Source organism: Berghia stephanieae, chromosome 3, assembly GCF_034508935.2.
Source record: "Berghia stephanieae isolate SIO BIC M18660-M18661 chromosome 3, UCSD_Bste_1.3, whole genome shotgun sequence".
Lineage (NCBI taxonomy): Eukaryota > Metazoa > Mollusca > Gastropoda > Nudibranchia > Aeolidiidae > Berghia > Berghia stephanieae.
The window spans coordinates 48,552,359-48,574,349 of record NC_088362.1 but is presented as its reverse complement, the minus strand read 5'-3'; the positions used below and the strand labels follow the sequence as shown (position 1 = coordinate 48,574,349).

Below are 21,991 nucleotides of genomic sequence, written 5' to 3'. Positions count from 1 at the left end.
TGGGACTTTGGCGAAGATTATTATTAGTATTGTGCATACATGTCATCTGCTCTACATGCTCCTATTACTATTATAATAGCAGGACTGATAACCGAACGCAATTATTGGTTTGTTTTAACATTGTTGTAATGGTTTGGGTTTTTTTGTTTGTTTTTGTTTGTTTGTTTGTTTTTTTTTGGGTTTTTTGTTTGTTTGTTTGAGAGCATTGGATTATCGCTTGTAAAGCGCATTGAGCACTTTAAAAACAAAATTCTCTTTATTCATCCTCAAGGGGAAAATTGTCTTTAGGGTCTATTCCAAGGGAAGACTGGAATAATCCAGGCGTCAGCCGCAGTGCAGCGCCTCAAAGTGAGATAGGGAGAGGTGCCTTGCTCAAGGCCGCACAACGAGGCGGGTAGACGAACTCGGTACCTTTTTGGGTACGAAGCAAAGACCGTACCGCTAAGCCACGCTGCTGTTTTAGTGGATATTGCTCTATATAAGTGCTTGAGTTGATCATTCCATATAATTTGAAGCTTGGGTGTTGGTATTTTTTCTTTGTGGGGGGGGGTTGGCCAACTTGAAAATAAATGTGTTTTGTCGTGTGTATGTGTGTTTGTGTGTGTGTGTGTGTGGGGGGGGGGGGGGGGAGGTAGAGCTGTGGGCGCGCTGTGACGGGTATTGAGATGGATGAGGGGATTCCCTGATATTTTTTGGGGGGTCCCATGTGTTGAAGGGCAAGAAAATCTTATTTATTTCTTTTCCTTTTATCTGCCGCACTGCTTTATTGATTTCTTCACAGCCAGAGTCAATGGTAGGATATCTCTCTTCCTCCCCCCCCCCCCCCCCTCAAACTTATCTATATTTCTCTCTCTCTCTCTCTCTCTCTCTCTCTCTCTCTCTCTCTCTCTCTCTCTCTCTCCCTCTCTCTCCCCCTCCCTCTCTCTCTCCCTCCCACTCTCTCTCTCTCACTCTTTCTGTGTGTGTGTGTGTGTGCGCGTTTATCTATCTATCTATCTATCTATCTATCTATCTATCTATCTATCTATCTATCTATCTATTATATATATTATATATAAAATATATATATATATATATATAACTCTCTCTCTCTCTCTATCTATCTATCTATCTATCTATCTATCTATCTATCTATCTATCTATCTATCTATCTATCTATCTATCTATCTATCTATCTATCTATCCCTATTCGTCCAGGAACAAACAACAATTCGCTCTCACTCCATTTTCCTCTCCATCTTCCTTTTAATATACTCTCACTCTCGTCACTTCACACAATAAAACGTTTACTCAACCTCTTCTCAAAAAAAAAAAAAAGAAGAAGAAAAAAAACGCGATCCCTCATTCACTCACATACTCCCTTACTCCCTCTCTCACTTCCCGATAAAATCTGTATAAAACTAACTGGTATTCAGGGAGAGGGGGGGCAAACGTCTCATTATAAACGGTTGTGTCCATCTTCTATCTTTGGACTTCATGAATCACAACGGTTATATATGGTCTCTTTTTCTCTCTCTCTCGATCACATCTTTCTCTCTCTCTCTCTCTCTCTCTCTCTCTCTCTTCTCTCTCTTTCTCACTCTCTCTCTCTCTCTCTCTCTCTCTCTCTCTTTTCTCTCTCTCTCTCTTCTCTCTTTCTTCTTTTTCTTCTTCTTCTTCTTCTTCTTCTTCTTCTTCTTCTTCTTCTTCTTCTTCTTCTTCTTCTTCTTCTTCTTCTTCTTCTTCTTCTTCTTCTTCTTCTCCTCCTCCTCCTACTCTCCCTCCCTCTCTATCTCTATCTCTCTAGCTCTTTCAACACCCCTCCTCTCTCCCCCTCTCTCTCACACACACACAAACACACACACACACACACTCTCTCTCTCTCTCTCTCTTCTCTTCCTCTCTTCTATCTATCTATCTATCTATCTATCTATCTATCTATCTATCTATCTATCTACCGAACATCGTGGTTTGTTTCAATACCATACTTGACCTACCCATGTTCAAATCATGAGATGACAGGAATACACGGCACAAAAAGATGCCTGGAAGGTTTGCAATTTTTATTTGTATAACATATCCCATAATCAAAGATGCCCCTATTCCGACTGAAGCCTGACTGGCTAAAGTCAGAAAACTGGCTTTTTGGAATCTCCTGGCTGACCTTGGCAGACTGGCTTAAGTCAGAAAACTGGCTTTTTGGAATTCCTGGCTGACCTTGGCAGACTGGCTTAAGTCAGAAAACTGGCTTTTTGGAATCTCCTGGCTGACCTTGGTCGGTATTTGGTGATTTTTTAAAAGATGAAAGTATTAGTTGTTTAAAGTTAAAGGCAACAGAACGGGAAGCTAGATGGGTATTTATCCATTTCTATAATTTAATGGTGATAGCATTTGATGGAGAGCGGTTTTGCACAAAATATTTTCATATCTGGTCTATACCAGAAAAATTTGCAGGTTTAAAAAAAAAATTAGCAAAGGCATCACAGGATAATTATCGAAGATTTTATATTAATTATTTCATGTCTCAAGATTTCAATTCTTTTCTACTTTTCCAGATCTGGCGTCAGATAGTGGTGGTACCAATCCCTGTGCCCTGACCAAAACGATACACTATGAGGAAACAGGACAAAGACGAAAAGGGCTCTCCTCCCAATATCACACTACCAGCCTCCGCTACTCAGAGGTCAACAGCCTCTAGTAGCAATACAGTCAGTAACGCTGCTGCTCCTGTATCGAAAAAACCCACAAGTTCGGACAATAGCAGGAATTGTAATAAATCACAAAATTCATCCTCTCACAGCACGCCCAGGTCATTGCCATTACAACCGACACCATCATCATCAACCACTACAGCATCTGCATCAACTTCAAAAACTTCCAGTATCACACCTTCTACCCCCAGTAAAAATTCTACCCCGTCCACCCCCAGTAAAAACATCAATAGCAGTAACGTGGCCTCCACGGCCATCAGTGCCACCCCTCCCGTCATGGGTATGAAGAATTCCAAGTCAGACCACAGCAACCTCAGTAGTTCCAGTCACCGGAAGGAGAAATCCAGCCACAAAAAAGGAGGGGCTTCGGCTTCCATGGGGAAGAAATTCATCAGCAAAAGCCAGGAGAATCTCTCCAATGGGAAAAGCAATAAAGGCAGCAAGAAAGAACAGATTCATCAACAACAACCACCACAACAACCACCACCACAACAACAACAACCGCAACAACAACAACAACAACAACAACTACCTCCACCACCACCTGTGCAAGTGACAATGGTGGTTGAAGAATCTCCCAAACCTAAAAGCACCAATGCAGTATCGACAATATCGACCACCACCAGCAGCCATATCACCACCACATCTAGCAAGGCTGAGACGGTTAGTGAAAGAAATAACAAAGAAAACCTGGCTCTGAAAGAAAGAGGAAAAAACACAACTTCATCCTTGGATACGGCTATCTTTGCCAAACCGAAACCGGTGAAATCAACACCTGGTCGGAACAATAATGGAATATACGGAGTTGGGGGCAATCTACGCAAGGCATCCAGTACGCAGTCCATCGATAAACAAAGTCATGGATCTGGGATTTTAGGGAGCAGTTCCAGTCTCAAGTCCACCTCGTCCCAAAAGTCTTTCAAGGATGCTGTTGCCATGAAACGGGCACAAAGTACACAAAATATTTCCAAGGACAAATTTACCAAAAAGAGAACATCAGCCCCAGCTGATGTCATGGCTTACAATGCGGAACTTTTAGCCAATTTCGAAAAGGAAAAGAAATTGCAGGAGGTCCGTATATCGGAGCTGACCAAAATTGCAGAGGGGAGAAAGGTAGAGATAGAGAAATACAAATATGAAGTCAAAAGACTCAAGACGCAGGTTTCATCTGCAAATTCAGAAAAAGAGAAATTTGAAATGCTGAAAAATCAGAATAAGCAACTCAACGATCGGTTGCAGGAGTTGGGATTCCCAGCAGAGCAAATAACTGATACTGAAAAGCTCATGCTTAAACTAAATTCTGCCGCCAGTGGCCAAACGATTCCCAAAGCAAATCAGGCCAGTGCGTCAGACACGTGTCTCCTTCCTACAAGCGCCAGCTGTGATAGTCTCTCCACAGACGGTGGGTCCAAAGACCTCCACCGATGCAACTCTCTGTCCACGTCAGAGCCAGGGATGCTCTTGGACGATTACTGTGGCACACCAGACCACCCTTCGGTGTTGTCCTTGGACACTGCCTCAGCCCACTGGGAAAAGCAAAGTAATAAATCGGCCAACAGTGATGGCGGCAACAGTGAGGTGTCTGTAGCCTGTCTCACAGAACGGATATTGCAGATGGAGGAGACTAACTACTCTACCACTGAGGAGTTGCAAGCCACATTGCAGGTAAAAAAATATACAAGAGAAGTAGATATTCTCATTTCTTCTCTCTTTTTTCCCCCCTCCCACCAACAATCCTGTCTTCTTCTTCCTTCTCCTCCTCCTTCCACTTCTCTTCTTCTTCCCTGTCCTCGCTTTCCTCCTCCTCTTCTTTGTCTTCTTCTTTCTCCTTCCCCTTGTCCTTGTTTTCCTACATCTCCATTTACTCTCCCTCCTTAAATTCCTGGGTTAGGGAATATCAGCTATATGGGTCTGGGTACATAGATAAGAAAAATGGCTGACTTTTGGGATTTCGTCTTTTAGATTACAGATATGGAAAATATTTGGTACTAACCACCCTGAAGCACTAACAATATGGGATGGCTAATTGAAATGAATTAACAAACAGATCAGATCATAACACCTGTCATCATTGTTTTCAATGAAGCGCAGCTACTATAGTTACGTCATGAGCCCAGCCCATTGCCATCATAGTCGTAGTTCCTGACCTCTTAGTGAAAACTGCTAGGTTTAGCAGTTATAACCAGATATTATGATTTAAAAGACATTTAATTTAATCTCTTAATTTCGAAACTTTAATTGCTTCTGACTTTCAATAGATTATTGAATGAATGAATGAATGAATGAATGAATGAATGAATGAATGAATTATTTCATTTATGATTAACTTTATGATCATTTAATGATCAAGATGCTGTTCCTGGGGTTACAGAAGACAACATTCAACTAATGGAAGAGACTGAATGAATGAATGAATAAATAAATCAATGAATGAATGGTGTATGATGATTTAATTATTCATATAGTAGATAATGCCATCATCACAAAAGGATGCTGTACAATCCACAGGAACTAGGAGACCTACAAGATGCTGTCAATGAGTTGACAGAAGACAACAGTCGTCTGGTGGACGAGAAGACAGTCCTACTCGAGTCTCTGTGTACACAGACAGAGAAGCTGGAAAAGACCCGCATTCAGGTATGATCTAGTCCTCAACATGCAAGGATTATTAATTAATTTTAGTCTTAACTTGACAACCTGTCCTGATCTGCCAACTTCAAATGTTAGAAAAAAAATTGCAAATAAAGACTTGAGCATTTGTAGAGTGCACTATCCACCAAATGTGCTTAAAGGTCTTAATGTAGGGTCCAAGCCAACATCAATACTAAACATGTAGGTTGAAATATGACACCTATAAGGCGCTGTTACAATTATATTTTTTTCGTCTGAAACATTGCTTCTACTTGCCATATACCCATGTCATGTTACTTTTGAGTTGGCTGAGAGAATGTGAGTAAAGAGCCTTTTTCAAGGACTCAAATTTGTACCTCCGACAACGAGACTTCTCACCTGGCGCATGATATGTTAGACAAACGTACTGAAGACAAATTGCCCTATTTTGTTAAAGCATGAATACCTAGTTTTAGTCGGGGACAGCTTCATTCATTTTCCCGTCGACCAACCTGCTCATTCAGACATTTGTTGTAATATCTACATGTTCAAAAAGGGGCAACTAATTTGGAACATGCACTGCATGTTAGATAGAATTAAGCATTGTGAAGTGTATCCAGCTTGCTGAAACCCTGAAAAAAATTGATAGTTTTTTTTTCTTTTTCGACAAGTAATCAAACATGAAAGTTTGAAGAAGTGCTCAGTGGGCCACACCGTGATTCGTTCGTTCTTTAATCGTTTATTCATCATATCAGGTAGGACGCTATTCCAATCCCATTTTTTACATCATCTCATTGGTCTGTAGTGTTTCATTTATCCTGTTTTGTTGATAAAAGGGAAACCTGAAATGTCCATTTTATCTGTTTTCGTATATTATATTGAAACTTACATTCAATTACACATTGTTTTTTAGTGGTCTATGGAATGGTTTTTGAAATGCTATCAAACCTCCCGACTTTACACGTGCTATCCCCCAATAATGTGTGCCGATTCTTATTTTTCGTAGTTGGAGCAACTCAAGTGCCTTCTGATATCAGGGGAGCTCCCAGATAAGTCAGAGATGGACGGACACCTGAGGGGACTCCTCAAATCTGCCCAGGAGGAGAGGGAGGAGTTGATGAGGAAGCAGACAGAGTGGTCTAATGCCTTAGAGGGTCTGGAGATGGAGTGCAAGGAGACGCAGGAGGCAGGGGAGGCCCTTAGGGAAAAATACAGGTAATGCCTTTATTCATGCACCAGAGTGGTCACATTTTTAAAGATTTTATTTAGCTCAAAAAGAGACTTATTCCAGTTACCCTCCTCCTCCTCTCTTTCCCCCCCCCCCCTCTCTCTCTCTCTCTCTTTCTCTCTCTCTCTCTTTCTCTCTCTCTTTATCTTAGCGTAAACAGAGATCTAATCTATTCAGATTCCCCCCTTTCCCTTCTCTATTTCTATAAATGGTGTCCTTCAATGGTGGCTTACCAAAAAAATGTTTTTAAAAATTTCAATATGTATCTGTAAAACTCGATTTCACCATCCTAGTTTCTATCTTTTCCCTAGAGCCATAATGGTTTCAGGTCTCACAATTTATTGTAAACTGAATAATACAAATAGCTGTATTGAAAATGATCCATAATTCATTCTCACAACATGGTACATTATTTATATTTGTATCCATGATGATATGCCTTTTAAAGAAAAGTTCTACGGAGACTTATGCAAGTAAGTGTGTGTGTGTGTGTGTGTGTGTGTGTGTGTGTGTGTGTGTGTATGTGTGTGTGTTTGTGTGTATTCACGCATGTTGTCTGTCTTAGTGATTATTTCATGGACAATAAAGATATTATTATAATTATTTATTATTATTATTATTATTATTATTATTATTATTATTATTATTATTATTATTATTATTATTATTATTCAGTCTATTGGCTGGTTCATAGTTTTGACAAGATTATTTTTTTTTTAAACGAGGTACCTAATATGATTTGAAAACCCAAAACCCAAACTTTTTTTTTATTTCACCCCTGTAGTCTGTTAGAAGCCACTAACAAGTCACTGAAAGCCGATTTAGAAGCTTCCGATGGTCAGCTGACCCATGCCAAGGAGGAGATGGAGGCGGAGAGAATCGAGGTCGTCAGACTGAAGACACTTCTGGAATCGGAGAGGAAGAAGGTAGGGATGGCAGAGTTAACTATTTATATAGCGCAATATCCAATAAACATGCTCAAAGCGCTTTATAAGAGGTCCCTGACTAACAACAACATTTAACGTGTAGGACAAGACATGACGTCTGTTAGGCGATATTGCAATTTTACACCTGCGTACAAATGAGAGAATGTGATTAAAGAGCCTTTTCCAAGGACTCAACTATGCGCCGAGTGAGGCTCGAACCCAGGACCTTCCGATCCCAAAGTGTGTCATACCACAAGAGATATATATATATATTGCATTTATTGCTTTGAATTTTTTTTTTGAAACTATGTTTGCAATCTGAACTTGTGACAAATGGTACAGAATTCAGCTTATATGTCAAATATTCCCTCTATTTATCCATTTGGGAAATTTTGTATTCAGGGGTCTACCTAGAGAAAAGACAATCCGTATCAGCTGCTGTGCAATGCTGGTGAATGAGCAATTTTGGTTGAAGCATTCTGAAAGTGGGAATCAAACATAAGTCCATTAATCTTCATTGCTATGCTTAATCTATTTGCCTGTCTGTCCCCCTTTGAGAAAAAAAAATGTTCGATGACAATACTGGAACATGTTTTTGTAATTGTCCACTTTGGTTTCTGATTTATTCGTCGCCAGGTCCTTGAGTTGGAGACTGCCCGCATGGCCCAGGACAAGACAGACGTGGAGACTCTACTGGATGTGGCAAGACGGGACAAGGCTCAGGTGGAAGAAAGTCTAGCAGACGCCAACGAACGACTGGCCAGGTCGCAGTGTGAGGTCACCAGGTTGAAGGACGTCTTGTCTTCAAAAGACCAGGAACTTATTGGTGAGGGTTTTTGCAAGAGGCTTGTCAATTTCAAAGTGACAAATCAGGGGGGCTGGTACTGTTGGGTAACCTCTGTGGTGGAAGGGTAGCATGTCTGACTGGTAATCAGGAGGTCTGAGGTTCGATCCTCATTCGAGGCAGGCTGATTTTTTTTGGGATGGATTTTTACTTGTATTTTTCTTTCTTGCATTGTTTCTTACATAATTTTTCAGTCTTTCTTCTTTTTCTTCTTCTTCTTCTTCTTCTTCTTCTTCTTCTTCTTCTTCTTCTTCTTCTTCTTCTTCTTCTTCTTCCATTAAGGCCAAAGCTTCAGGCTGAAGATTGTATGGCCGAATTTTTCAGTAACAGGGGTTTTAGAACAAAGCAGGGAGCGATTTTTTTGGAGTCATCAGTCAAAAGGGCTTGTTTACAATTTGTTGGTAGGGAGTTCCTAAGTCGGATGGTGAAGGGGAAGAACGAGTAAAGATGATGGTTTGTTCTTGAGTGGGGGATTTCAAAATTAAATGCTGAGTTTCTTGTTTTATTGTTGTTCCATTTCAAATGGATAGTTGGAATTTCAAATTTTCAAAAATAGAAATGGAGCTACTCTAATGTTCTCGTCCTCATCCTCATCCTCATCCTCTTGTGATGTGTAACACTGTTTCATACACACTGTTTCAGATAGTTAAGAGGCTTTTCACTTGACTGAACTCTTTTACTGGCTTCACTCCTTTTCTATTGAAAAAGGAACTGGACTAAAGATGTCTCCTGGTTATTTAAAATTCAGTTTTGTAGCTAATGTCTCTTAGAATAGTATCAATCATGTAGTCCTAGTAACCTGCGAAGCTGAAATTAATTTCAGTTTCCGTAGCTTAGAACATACCATATCAATTGGTTGCTACCCTTTGGACAGGAGTCTAAATTAATGAACTCTTCTACTGGCTTCACTCCATTTCTATTGAAAAAGGGACTGAGCTAAAGATGGTGTCTCATGGTTTTAAAAATTCAGTTTTGTAGCTAATGTCTCTTAGTATACTATCAATCATGTAATCCTTCAGAACAGACCATAACAATTGGGGCTACCCTTAAGACAGGAGGCTAAATTTCTCATAAAGTACTTTCTCCCAGATCTAAAAGTATACTTGTGAATTGAGAGGTCTAACAACTGAGCTATCCAAGCCTCCCTCCAGAATATATATCAATGCAAGACAGATACGTTTGCACTCTGTTTTGTAATGCATGATTTATTATTATTATTTTTTTAATTGTTTATTTTTTGGTGTATTTTATTTCAGTGTTGAGAAACAATTCCTATGAAGAACGCGGCAAACTCCAGTACGAAATGGAGGAGGGCAAGAAGGAAAGAGTGGCCTTGGTGTCTGAGATTGATGCACTCAGGAGTCATGTGGTGGAGCTGGAACAAGATTGTGATAGGTAATGAAATGCTTTGCCATTGTTGTCATAGTCATCATCATCATCATCATCATCATCATCATCATCATCGTCATCCTCATTGTAAAGATTTCAATAGGTATTTAAAAAAAAAAACAACAATTCAGACTGTATTACATTTGCTCAGAGTTACTTTTATTAACTATTTTATCAAAATCCTATGGTCTTTCATACTTATCTTTTGGTGAGGACATTGAGATATGATATGGTGTCAGGTAACAGTGAAATCAAGACCTCACTTGTAAAGTGTTATTAATAAAAAAAAATACAAACTTGAGCTTTTATATAGCGTGATATCCACTTAATGGCTCAAAGCGCTTTACAAAAGACCAACAGCAACATGTAACATGTAAAACGAGACATGACGCCTATTAGGCGATATTACAACCGGGACTGAGACAACGCTGTTAATGGCCAGGTACTCATTTTACACCTGAGTACGGTGAGAGAATGTGAGTAAAAAACCTTTTCCAAGGACTTAACTATGCGCTAAGCGAGGCTCGAACTCAGGACCTTCCGATCCGAAAGCGAGTGTCATACCACTAGACCACATAGCCGCATAAGGGAAATCACATCATCCGTCACAATTCTTAATCCATTTTCTATTTGTTTTAATCATTACAGATTAGGCATGGAGAAAAAGAGTATCAGTAACAAGATGCAAGAACTCCAAAACGAGCTGAAAAATACCATGCAGCAAAACCTGATCTTGGAGGCGGAAATGCAGGAGGTGAATACAACATAGCTTTGATTGACTCTCTTGTCACATCAATTGATTGGCAAGGTGGTCAGATGGATTAAAGTAGTCCTTCAGAGCCATTGGGCCCACGGGGCCGGAGATTATCCTCGTTTCTATAGAGTGAAACGGACATTAGCAATTGCTTGCTACTCTTTGGGTAGGATGCTAGTCTATCGCAAAGTACTTTCTACAAGATTTAACAGACCCAGCTACCTAATCTTAAGTCAAAATATTATTCTTTTCAGTGAATAATGGAATTCATACATTTGTCAATTTTAAAAGGTACTTTGAAATTTCTGATATATGAAGACAGTTGTAGATATCCCAAAAAAAGGTGAAGGAAAATTGTGAGTGCTTTGATTTTAGCTTCTTGTACGTCATCTCTTATCAGAATTTTCTGTGGATGTGTTTATCAATTGTTTTGCGGACAGCCATACCAAATAAATTTCTGCCATCTGTCATTATTTAAAGTGATGTATTAATGGTTTTATTGCTTTTAGTTTTTAACTGAAGATGGGTTTTGAACCTGATACATTCTGTGTTTGGTATTTTGTTCTTTTTCGAATCTTTTATAGACAACTGACAAGGGAAGTGTTGAATAGGACACATAGCCCATGGGTGGTTAAATTCCCCATGTGATTTGAAACCCAAGAACAAATTTTTTGTCCAGAGCAAGATTGGGTAAACCCTGGAGTTGAGAAAAACTATCCATATTTTACAGATCAATAAGCATTGGATGCTTTTAACTTACCTGAGAAAGTGTCCAAATATAAACAAAATCTTTGACTTCTTACATGTTTTATTTGATCCTTTGTTTAAATTGTCCCCTCATGATTCTCCCATTTAGATGCGAAGTAAACACGATACAGAGTCAGAAGAATGGCGTCAGTTCCAGAAAGATCTGCAGACGGCCGTTGTCATTGCTAATAACTTCAGTCAGGAAACAAAGAAGAGTATGGAGACATTGACGGATGAAAAAACTATTTTGCAGGACCAGGTACTATGATGTTTGTTTTTATTATTGTTATAGTCATCATCTCAATTGCTTTTCTCATGTGGCAAGGACCTCCTTTTGGCAAAGGAGGCTCTTTATCTTTCTCAATATTTTCCTCTTCCCTGTGAATTTCTATCCTTGCTCCGGAGAGGAATATCTCAGTCTGACAAATTTCCTCCAGGGATCTTTTGCCAAGAGTGATACAGTCAAATATTCTGTTGCAAATGATTTTCATGTATTTTGTAAAGTTCCATTACTGTGCCCATTAGGGTCTCAGTTCTTTCATTTGAGTGTACCTCTTTCAACCGTGTTCCTGTGCTGGTTTCTCATATTTTAAATAGACACAAGGGCTCATTATTTTTTTTATGGGTCACAAATACTTATATACTGGATCTTAAAATCATTTATTTGCTCTATCATTTTCAGTTTCATACACATTGCTTTAACAATCTCAACCCTGGCCCTCTATCCCTGTGTTGTTTGCTCAATCTAAAAAATAAAAATAAAAAATTGGTGCTTATTTTTATTTAATTCCCCAGGATCATGTGAAAAATATTCTTAAAAACAGTAGCTGTACTAATACACAGAGACTTTGTCTGAGTAAATTGTAAATAATGATGGTGCAAAAGTAACCACAGCCGAATTCATCATGAGTCATCATAGAATTGTCAACATGAGAACTTCTAGAATTAGACATTATTTAACAACCTTTGGATCAAACAAATTGGGTATTGTATTTTTAAGAAGAAAAATGGTACACCTTTATTTAGAACTATAATATCTCTGTTTAGAATGACCTCCGATTGTGTCAATAGGTAGGTCCTTATTGATAATATCAGTGTTCTTTTTGAATGGAGGTTTGTGCACACCAAGGTAGTCGTTGTTAGGGTTGAGTGACTTATCTAAACCTCATCGAGTCATGGGACGCACAAGGCATGGACCAAGAACTTCATTTCTGTCTGTCAACTGTATGTTATTCCAGTTTAGGCAAACCACTTTAAGCTCTTTATCCATGGATCTTCTCCAGGTTTCATTGGGTCTGCCATTTTTTTCTATCAGCCAACTAAGGTTGTGCAGTTCTTGGCAAAACAGTTGTTTCCATCATGTCCTAACCATCTTCATCTGCATCTATTTATAGTTGTAGCTATGCTCATTCCGTCTTTTCTCTTAGTTTCATTTCAAATTTTGTTGGTCCAAAATATTTGTGAAATTCTTCAGAGACATTTGTTTTGAAACAATCCCAATTTATTTGTTAATTTTCTTGTATGAGTTAAAAAATGTCACAAGTCCTTTTTTAAAAACAAATTATGACATTTTATTTGATTGTGAATGATGCCTTCATCCAGGTGTCAGGTCTTCAGTCCGAGGTGGAGAGGCTGAAAGATGAGATGAGGACACTGAGACAGTCTGCCTTAGAAGATTCTCCGTCACGGAAATATCCCATCATGACCAACTCAGAACTCAAAGGGAAAGTAGGAAAGGTTTGTAAAACCAGAGAAGGTTATTTTAATATGTAATGAACAATGAAATACTCTGTAGTGCCTTTCAGATATGCCACTGTAGACGGTATCTACAAATTTGTGTTCATGAATATTAACAGATGATTTGTGAATTTCATAAACTATATATTCAGAGGGTTGAAAGAGCAGTCAATGTGGACGTTTCATGAATAGGCAAAAGCTACTTTGAACTGAATGTAAAGATTTAGAAAGGATGTCAGTATTTCAGCATTTTTTCTTTCTTTCAAATCTTTCAAAATGCTATTTAGTCAGATAACGCATTAATTATTTAGAACTTTATGATTATATTTTATCCTCTCTTCCTGTAGTCTGCTCACTTTTGCTTATAGAATGTACTAACAGGTGGTATTGATAACTCAATTTGTTAAAAATGTACCTTCCATACCAAAGTTTTTGTTTAAGTCACATCGTTAACAAATTGTATCAATATAGAAATTACTTTATCTTTCATAGTTCTTGCATTACCTGCGAAAATTCGTGACATTCTTATATTTCTTCATGTACATTTTCCAGGTCTTGAGCTACGTAGACAGAGATATGGTCACACTCCGAGAGAAGGCCCGGTCCACCTCCTCGCCTTTAGACCAGCGTAGTCAAAGCATTTCTGTCAAGTCCCTCATCCGTTCCATCGAGGAACAGGTCATGTCTGGCTGCTCATCCCGAGGACAATCTAGTCATTCCGAATCTCGACGGAGCTCCACTTCCTCCGACATTTCTCTCTCTTCCTTAAAAGAGCTGGTCAGCAGCTCACCCTTAGCCACTCCAGAAAGCCCCCACTCCCCAACCAAAGACTTTGCTCTAAGAGCAGCCAGTTTACGAGTCAGTGGCAACACGACCGCTTCGGCCACTTCCTCGTCTACAAAACCTCGAGAGCGGTCACCGCAGGCAAGCGGAATTACTTTGACCTCTTCTTCGTGTTCTCCGGTTAATGCAGCAACGTCGTTGATCGCTACAAACGTTTTGACTGGTGAGATATCAACACCTTGCAAGAGCAGTGTTAGCGTTGGCGGTGCCAGTGGTGTTGCTGGGGCCGGGATTTATTCAACACCTTCCAGAATAGACAGTGGAGACAGGGTAGATCTTATTTCTGCTCCAAACAGTGGTGGTGGAGGTGGTGTCAGTGGTGGTGGCAGTAATACGAAGGTGTCGTATCCTATCACCTCTATTTTGAAAGACAGGAGCGCCCCTCGCCGGAACAGTGGTGCCATGTAAGTAGGCGAAGGGTGTTGATGGTGTGTAATGAAATATCCTTGATCATCAGCTGTCATTGCTTGGTATTATCATCAATGTTGTTATCGAAATCTATTATCACTCAATATGCATCTTTATTGTCATCATCATCATCGTCATCATCATCATCATCATCATCATCATCATCATCATCATCATCATCATATGGGTGGGATTCCTGACCTTCCATAGAGGGCAGGGAGGCCTCTGTCTTCTATCCCCCTATATCTGTCTTTCAACATGCTTGCTGTCTTTGTCTTGAGATTAGATTACTTTTATTTTTATTATTATCATCACCATCATCATCAACATCATCATCATCATCATTAGTGTTATCATAAATGAAAGCGTCTCAATTGCCTTCTATCTTGGATCCATGTTTTTGATGTCCAGGAAGTATGTAAGGAAAAGGGGATTGGTGGAGAAAATATTCAGATTAAATTGAATGCACTACCATTCCATTCACAGGCCAATAACCCCTCCCCTTGTTTGTTTGTTTTTGTTTTTTTTTTCCAATTTAGTTTTCATGGAATAGAACTATAACTGACCAACTATATTTTATATATGACATTTCACTTTCACATTACAGGTTTGTAGATTATGTAGTCCTTCAGAGCCATTGGGCCCATGGAGCCGGAGTTTATCCTGGTTTCTATAGCGTGACACGGACAATAATAATTGCTTGTTACCCTTTGGATAAGATGCTAGTCTATCGCAAAATACTTTCTGACAAATCTAACAGATACAGCTACCCATTCATTGCTGGGTGGACAGAGGAGGGGGGGTCAGAAAAAATCTCGACTGCACCCAGGATCGATCCTGTCCCTTTGTGTGTGAAGCGAGTGCTCTACCAACTGAGCTATCGGCATACCCTTTGTACAATATGGTCTGGTACAATGGTAAAGATCTATAGTACCAGAACAAACAAAATAAAAAATAACACTTGTTTGATTATTTTTGCAATAATAAAAGTATGAAAAGGGAGACCTTTCAATTTCAATTACTGATACTAATTGACCAAGAGATATCTCCGTCCATGTTCTTGGGACCTACAAGCACAATGGATATATTCTTTCCCTTTAGGTAACCATTTTGATATTTTATTTATTCCCAGAGAGGTAGATATAATGAAGAAAGAGACCCCTGGAAAAGATCCTTTATCCTCCTTAGCCAAACTGATGAAGGGATCAAAACGAAATGCCTTGCTAAAATGGTGCCAGATGAAAACCATACAGTATTCCGTGAGTTAAAAATTCCATTCTTTTTTATAAATATTTTTGTGTCTTTGTCTTCTTGGTGTGTGTATCTGTGTATGGGAGGGGGAGGGTGTTTGTTTATCTTCTGAACATATGTGTGTATGTGATGGCGGGGGGTGGGGGGGCTAATGTGTGTATGTTTGGGTAAAGTCTGCTGGGCAGGTTTATTTTATAAAAGGCGACATCCGTTTGTGTCTTTTCACATGAATAAACAATTGAACAAGTCTTTCCAAAAGGGAGGAGGAAGAGGAAAATAGAAGGGTAGAGGTGTTGGAGGGAGAAAGAGGAAAAGAAGAAGAATGGGGGGAGGAGGAAGAAGATAAAGAAGAAGAAGAAGTAGAAGAAGAGGAAGAGGAGAAGCAGCAGCAGCTGGAAGTAATTGAAAGTGTCACGGTATCAACAACTTTTTTTATTCCACAGAATGTAGATATAACCAACTTCAGTAGCAGTTGGAATGACGGGCTGGCTTTCTGCGCCCTTCTTCATAGCTATGTACCCCATAAGATTCCATATAGTGAACTCAACTCTGATGATAAGGTAAGAACAATTAAAGTTTCGATATCCTGTGTAGAATTCAGATATATCACTGGGGAGGGGGAGGATGTCTTCTTTAACTCACTCAACCCTAACACCGACTATATCCGTAGTTTACCCTGGTACTTTTACCCCTTGCCTATTCATTCCATTTTTCTGAGACAAATTATAGGTGTAATATCAAAGCTAATGTTTTTAGTTTTTACATGTTAATGGTAGTTGAATAAAACTATCTATGTACATGCTCATTTTTTATACTTTTTTTTCCAATTTTGAAAAGTAGCAAACATCTCTAGGATTGAGTGAGTTAAAAATCCTGATAATACTGTTAAAAAAGAATTTTTTTTCTTCTTGAGGTTGATAATTTTTAACATTTCAATTTACTTAATTGTATTGTAAAAATGAAAATCTTGTCTCAGGAGAAAGAAAATGGAAAGCTGAAATTGGTATAAAATGGTACTAATAAATTAGTTTATAGTCCAACTACCAATCTAGTCCAAAACATCAATCACTTATGCTCAGTCGATTGGCCAGTCTATAGTGAAATTCTATAAAGCTTATGAGAGTTCAAAGTACACCTGGACTATATCATCATAATGCTGGTTGTTACCAACATTCACTATTCCATATAAAAACTAATGTAATATTACCATATGCTATACAGGGATTACCAATTTTCTGCCCAAATTGATTATAAATATCAACATAATGAATTGATTTTTCTCATTTCATAAATCAAATCGCATAAAATTACACGTCAAAAGTTCAGGAATGGAAAATTGGCAAAAACTTCATGTTTAAATTAAATTTAAAGATTTGAGCTAATTGTTAAATTACTCTTCTTTTGTTTCCCCACCTATTGTAGTAATTTGTAATGTGATTGCTATGTCACTTCCAACAGATGAGGAATTTCACCCTGGCTTTTAAAGTTGGAGAGAGTATTGGCATCAAATCTAATCTGGTAAGATTTTATTCTTTTTTTTTACCTTGAAATCCTGGGAATTGAATGTTTTTCTTGTACAATGTAATCTTTTAATTGGGACAAACCTCACATATTCAAGAGTAATGTCATGTTGTCAGTTTTATTACACGAAGCTGAATCTTGGAAATCTACAAAAACCGTTTGCTGAAAATTTGATATTTTCCAATACGAGTGTTTATGAAAAATCTGCCCCATTTTTTGGCTAAACAAAATAACCGTTAAAGCTCTTTTACAAAAAGCTGAAATGACCTCCATTTCTCAAACTGTCAACAGTCATATTATGAAGATAGAGATGGTTTGCTCATGTTTGTCGGATGAAGTAGGGAACAATCCCGAAAACAGCACAGCTTTTGGAGACCTGGTGAAGATTGGAAGATAGAGAAATAATGACATCCTTTGGTTTGATCTGGGTGGAGGCTTGAAAGCTGATGGAAAACAAAAATCGCTGGCATTCCTTACTGACAACATTCATTATGTGTTGATGAAGCATCTCAGAGGATTTAGTAAGGAAGGTATCATCGGAGTCTACAATTGTAATTCTTTTGAGAAATTTAGATTTTCTCTGGTTCTAAATGATAAAAATCTTTGAAAGCAGTAACACATTGTACCAAACAAAATAACAGTACTTAACAGTCTTCATTAGTTTATATAGGAAATTTTAATTAAATAGTATGTCAGTATGATGCTTTATGTTGAAGGATGTTTGGAGAAACAGACAACAACAAACAAACAATGCGTATCATTTTCTTAACTGTGATACGAATATTAAGAAAAAAAAACAAAATAAACAACAACAAAAAAGCTTGAGCTTTTATATAGCGCAATATCCACTAAACGTGCTGAAAGTGCATTACAAGGGGTCACTGATCAACAGCAACACGTAACATGTAGAACAAGGCATGATACCTGTTAGGCGATATTACAATTACAGGATATTACAGGAAGGCCTCACTGGTCCATTGTTATCAGATCAGTCAGCCCTTTTGTAAAGTATTTATTTAGAATTTCAAATCTTGAGGAAGCACCTAAATCTTTAGCTCCCCTTCTAGGCAACCCAACTTATTATAAATGATCAGGAAGGTATTAGAATGGTCATTTCTCAATTGGATTCACTAGTCTGATGTCACGTCGCCCAGCAATGGTGAGCAGAAAATGGGTACTTTTTATTCTTCATGTTGGCTAGAACTTTTCATATGTCATGTGATCAGAATGTATAAAAGTCAAAACATGATCATATTTATAATGTTTTTCTCCTCTGGAAACACTGTTATGCTCGTCGGAGAAATATTTCATAAGGGCGTCCGCCATTGTTCCGAAAGTTTAGAGCCAGTTACTAAGTTACCATGCATCATTACGAGGGAAGTGAGTCATGACTGTTGAAGCCTATTAAAGAATCCCATCCCACTCCTTCATTTATCTGTGTGAAAAACATTTATTCAAGTGTTACAGAAGGCAGCTTTGTTCTGGTTAAATATAATTCACTTGGGAATATTATAAAGCTTAGAACATGGTATAAACCAATTTATATCTATAAATTTTAAGTGTTATATGCCATCTTTTTGCCTCTACCCTCCAGAATATCAATGACATGGTGTGTATGGAGAGACCAGATTGGCAGGCAGTGATGAGTTATGTTACCTCCATCTACAAGCACTTTGAGGTTGACAGGCAGTAAACGTACACACCCAATAGCGCACGACATACACACTCTCACAGCATAGTGTTTTTGAAGTGACCAGATTGGCCAGTGGTAATGTTATGTTATGTCACCACCACTTTTGAGGTTGACAGGCAGTAATATACACCCGACTACACACTGCATACACATTCACAGCATCAACTTCTTGGTGGTAATGGAAGGAAATGATTGGTTGGTGATCCCCAGCTCCAAACTCATTTTGAGGTCGACATGCAGTAACATACACCTGGTCACGCACTACGCACTCAGCAATATTGTTTTCTCCTGCCAGCTTTACAAACCATTCAAGGACAACACAGATGTTTCAAATGAAAGTTGTCCAATTTTTTACAGCACAAGTCACTGAATTGTGTTAATGTGACATTTTAACATTTCCAGCAAATTTAGTTGAAGTAGTTTTGTTATTTTATATATATATATATATATATATATATATATATATATATATATATATATATATATACGAACAAGTAAGATGATTGGATTGATAATATTTCCAGGTAGAGATGGTTGGTGGACACTTCTGCCATTGTCCTGCCACCCACATCTCTCAGCTCACATCTACTTCAAGATTATCCGACTCGGACCACTTTGCTTTAATACTAGTCACGTTTTTTAAACCTTAAATCTGACAAAGATTATTTTATTACTCTTTTTAAAAAAATAAAATCTTTTGACCTTTTTTAATGAATGAGATTGATTAATTTTATATGATTTAATAGCCTTGCATAATACTAACTAACTCTGTCACCCATTTATGTAAAGCACAAAAGCAATCCAACTTGATTCCTTCCTAGGGTCATCATTTCCTTTAATTCGAATACTCACTCCTTTTTCTTACAATTTCAAGTTTAATTCAATTTTCTCTCTGTCTCTGTAATCAATTATAAAAGTGTTTTCGGTTTTCATCTTATTTCAATCCTCTACTGGAATGTAATATCCAATGCGATAATGTATTAATAGAGAACCCCAGCATGAGACAAGCACCATTCAATATTAACTCATTCAACCTGGCCCCTCTATCTCTGTGCTGTCCCCTCTCCAAAGAGATTTTTGTTGCTTTTCAGTTTTTCATTCTAAAAGAATATTGGTATGTTTATAATAATTTTATTCAACGACCACTGTTATGTAAAGATTAAAAATAGTTGCTTTAATAATACTTATATAACTTGTCTCAGAAAAATGTAAATTGTGATTGAACTCTTTAAAAGTAAGTAAAAGCCACAGACAAATACCGAAATTGTCAGTGTTAGGGCTGAGTAAGTCAACTCTTTTTCCAGTTTACTTGAATGGATCCTAGAACACAATTTGACTTCCCTCCATGGGAATTCAAATGAATAACTCACTCAATCCTAGATATTTTTGCTACCTTTCAAAATTGGGAGAAAAAAAACATGTATTAAAAATGACCATATGCAAGATATTTTTATTCAACTACTATGAACATGTAAACATTAAGATCATTAGCTTTGATACTACGCCTAAAATTTGTATCAGATAAATGTAATAAATAGGCATGGGGTAAAAGTAACCCGAGCATACTACGGATATAGTCGGTGTTAGGGTTGAGTGAGATAAAGTAGGTCTGTTCCTGTTGTCATTATCATGCAAAACAGAAAAATTTATATCTAATATAGTTCGAAATGAAAGATAATGATATAATAATTAAACAGAAATAAACGAGAATAGGCTCATCCATGATTCAAAATATTTTTTCATCGTCACTCTAAACTAAATGGGTTGAATATTCCATGAAAATGTTGTCGTACTATATGGCATTATATTTTGTATGAAAGTCGTTTCACTGTAATGGTTTTTTTTAAAAATAGCTTTAGTTTTTTTTCTCTCATCTTATTAGTTTCTTTAATTATTCTACCTACCAGTGAAAGTAGTTAAACCTTTATAATTATAGCTTAACCATAATGATAGATAAAGCGAATGAAAATTGAAATGCCGATTTTCTATCTCAGTCACTATTAACAAACTCTTGATAGTCCAAAAGCCATGATTATCTCTCTTTTATTGAGACGAATGGGTTGAGACAAGAGAGCAATCTCACAAAATTGTTGTTCCATTAATGTTGAACTCCTGGGGATAACCCCCAATCTACTACTATCAAAGTGTAAAATGATTGCTTCCTCTTTTTTTCTCTCTCTTTCTTTTTTATTTTATTTGTTTATTTTAAAAAATAATTTAGAATTATTTATTTTAGATAAAGTCATTCACATATCTTCATACACCCTACTCAACTGAACGGAAGAACGATTTGATATCATAATGATTATTGTGTGCATCACTTTTCTACACAAGGTCTGATTTCTCACTTCATGACATAAGAGGTGCAATTCTCTAATGATAGACAACTACAGTTTTAAGTAAATTGGAAGACCCTTTCATTTTTTGTCTTATTTTTGGCCATTATACTAACTTACTTAATTCTCATTGTGGCGCCACATAAGGCATGGCCACAGATGTTGTTCCCTGTTTGGCCAGCCTTTTTAAAGGTCCTTATCCTTGGATATTGTCCATGATTCTTGGGGCCTGCCTCTTTGTCTTATGCCATCAGCTGTCCAGTAGATAGCAGTTCTTGGCAAATCAATTGCCTCCATTCTGACAACATGTCCTAAATATCTCCATCTGCGTCTATTTATAGCTATGCTCACTGTATATGTCTGATCTCTTAGTTTCATTTCTAATTTTGTTAAATATTCCACTATACCTTAACCAAAATATGTCAAAACAGAAATTGATATGACAAGTCCCTTTAATTAAGTATGATCAAATTTTATTAAGCTGATTTACTAGACCAGATTGGTTTATTCATTATTAGTGTAATAGTATCCAGGGACTGAAAAAATGCTTATTCTTACCCTTGTCCCCAATCCCTTTGCCCTTTTCTATGGTGCAATATTGTCCTCGCCTCATGATGTACACGTCATGTCTTTTTGCAGCCAGTCCAGTATTGTTGTCTCATTTCCTGGATTGATGATGATGACATCATCAAACAACGGCAATATTTTCAAAAGCAATTTCCATTTACACGTACTCATGTCGGACTCTTTCTAATGACTTCTCATAAAGTCATGTTTTTTGTTGTTTTTTTTTTTTCTAGTTCTTTCTCTTTCATTATATCACCAATGTTTTTAATCAGTTCAGCATTAAAGTGATCTAATTAAATCTGGCAAATGTAAAGTCAAAGTGGTCCACACTTACATCATTGTGTTGAGGACCCAGGATTCTGCTTTGCTGTGAGAGATACCAGAAGGCCTGATTCAAACTTAAAACTCACCCCATCCCCCCTCCCCCTCCCCCTCTTTTTCCCCCTT

At 37.8% G+C, this 21,991-nt stretch overlaps 1 protein-coding gene across 3 annotated transcripts in view; it reads left to right on the top strand.

Moving 5' to 3' along the window:
• LOC144967898 (cytospin-A-like) overlaps positions 1 to 18,770 on the top strand; it is a 72,966-nt gene extending 54,196 nt beyond the window's left edge. For all 3 annotated transcript variants that reach the window (XM_078905649.1, XM_078905650.1, XM_078905651.1), the window contains 14 exons: positions 2,535 to 4,355; positions 5,199 to 5,327; positions 6,307 to 6,515; positions 7,313 to 7,454; positions 8,091 to 8,280; positions 9,555 to 9,693; positions 10,336 to 10,441; positions 11,298 to 11,447; positions 12,791 to 12,925; positions 13,478 to 14,172; positions 15,309 to 15,435; positions 15,871 to 15,987; positions 16,886 to 16,945; positions 18,543 to 18,770. In XM_078905649.1, the coding sequence (XP_078761775.1) occupies positions 2,592 to 4,355; positions 5,199 to 5,327; positions 6,307 to 6,515; positions 7,313 to 7,454; positions 8,091 to 8,280; positions 9,555 to 9,693; positions 10,336 to 10,441; positions 11,298 to 11,447; positions 12,791 to 12,925; positions 13,478 to 14,172; positions 15,309 to 15,435; positions 15,871 to 15,987; positions 16,886 to 16,945; positions 18,543 to 18,641 (4,062 nt within the window). In that variant the 5' untranslated portion in view covers positions 2,535 to 2,591 and the 3' untranslated portion in view covers positions 18,642 to 18,770. The remainder of the gene's footprint in view (positions 1 to 2,534; positions 4,356 to 5,198; positions 5,328 to 6,306; positions 6,516 to 7,312; positions 7,455 to 8,090; positions 8,281 to 9,554; positions 9,694 to 10,335; positions 10,442 to 11,297; positions 11,448 to 12,790; positions 12,926 to 13,477; positions 14,173 to 15,308; positions 15,436 to 15,870; positions 15,988 to 16,885; positions 16,946 to 18,542) is intronic.
• Positions 18,771 to 21,991: the final 3,221 nt, after the last annotated feature.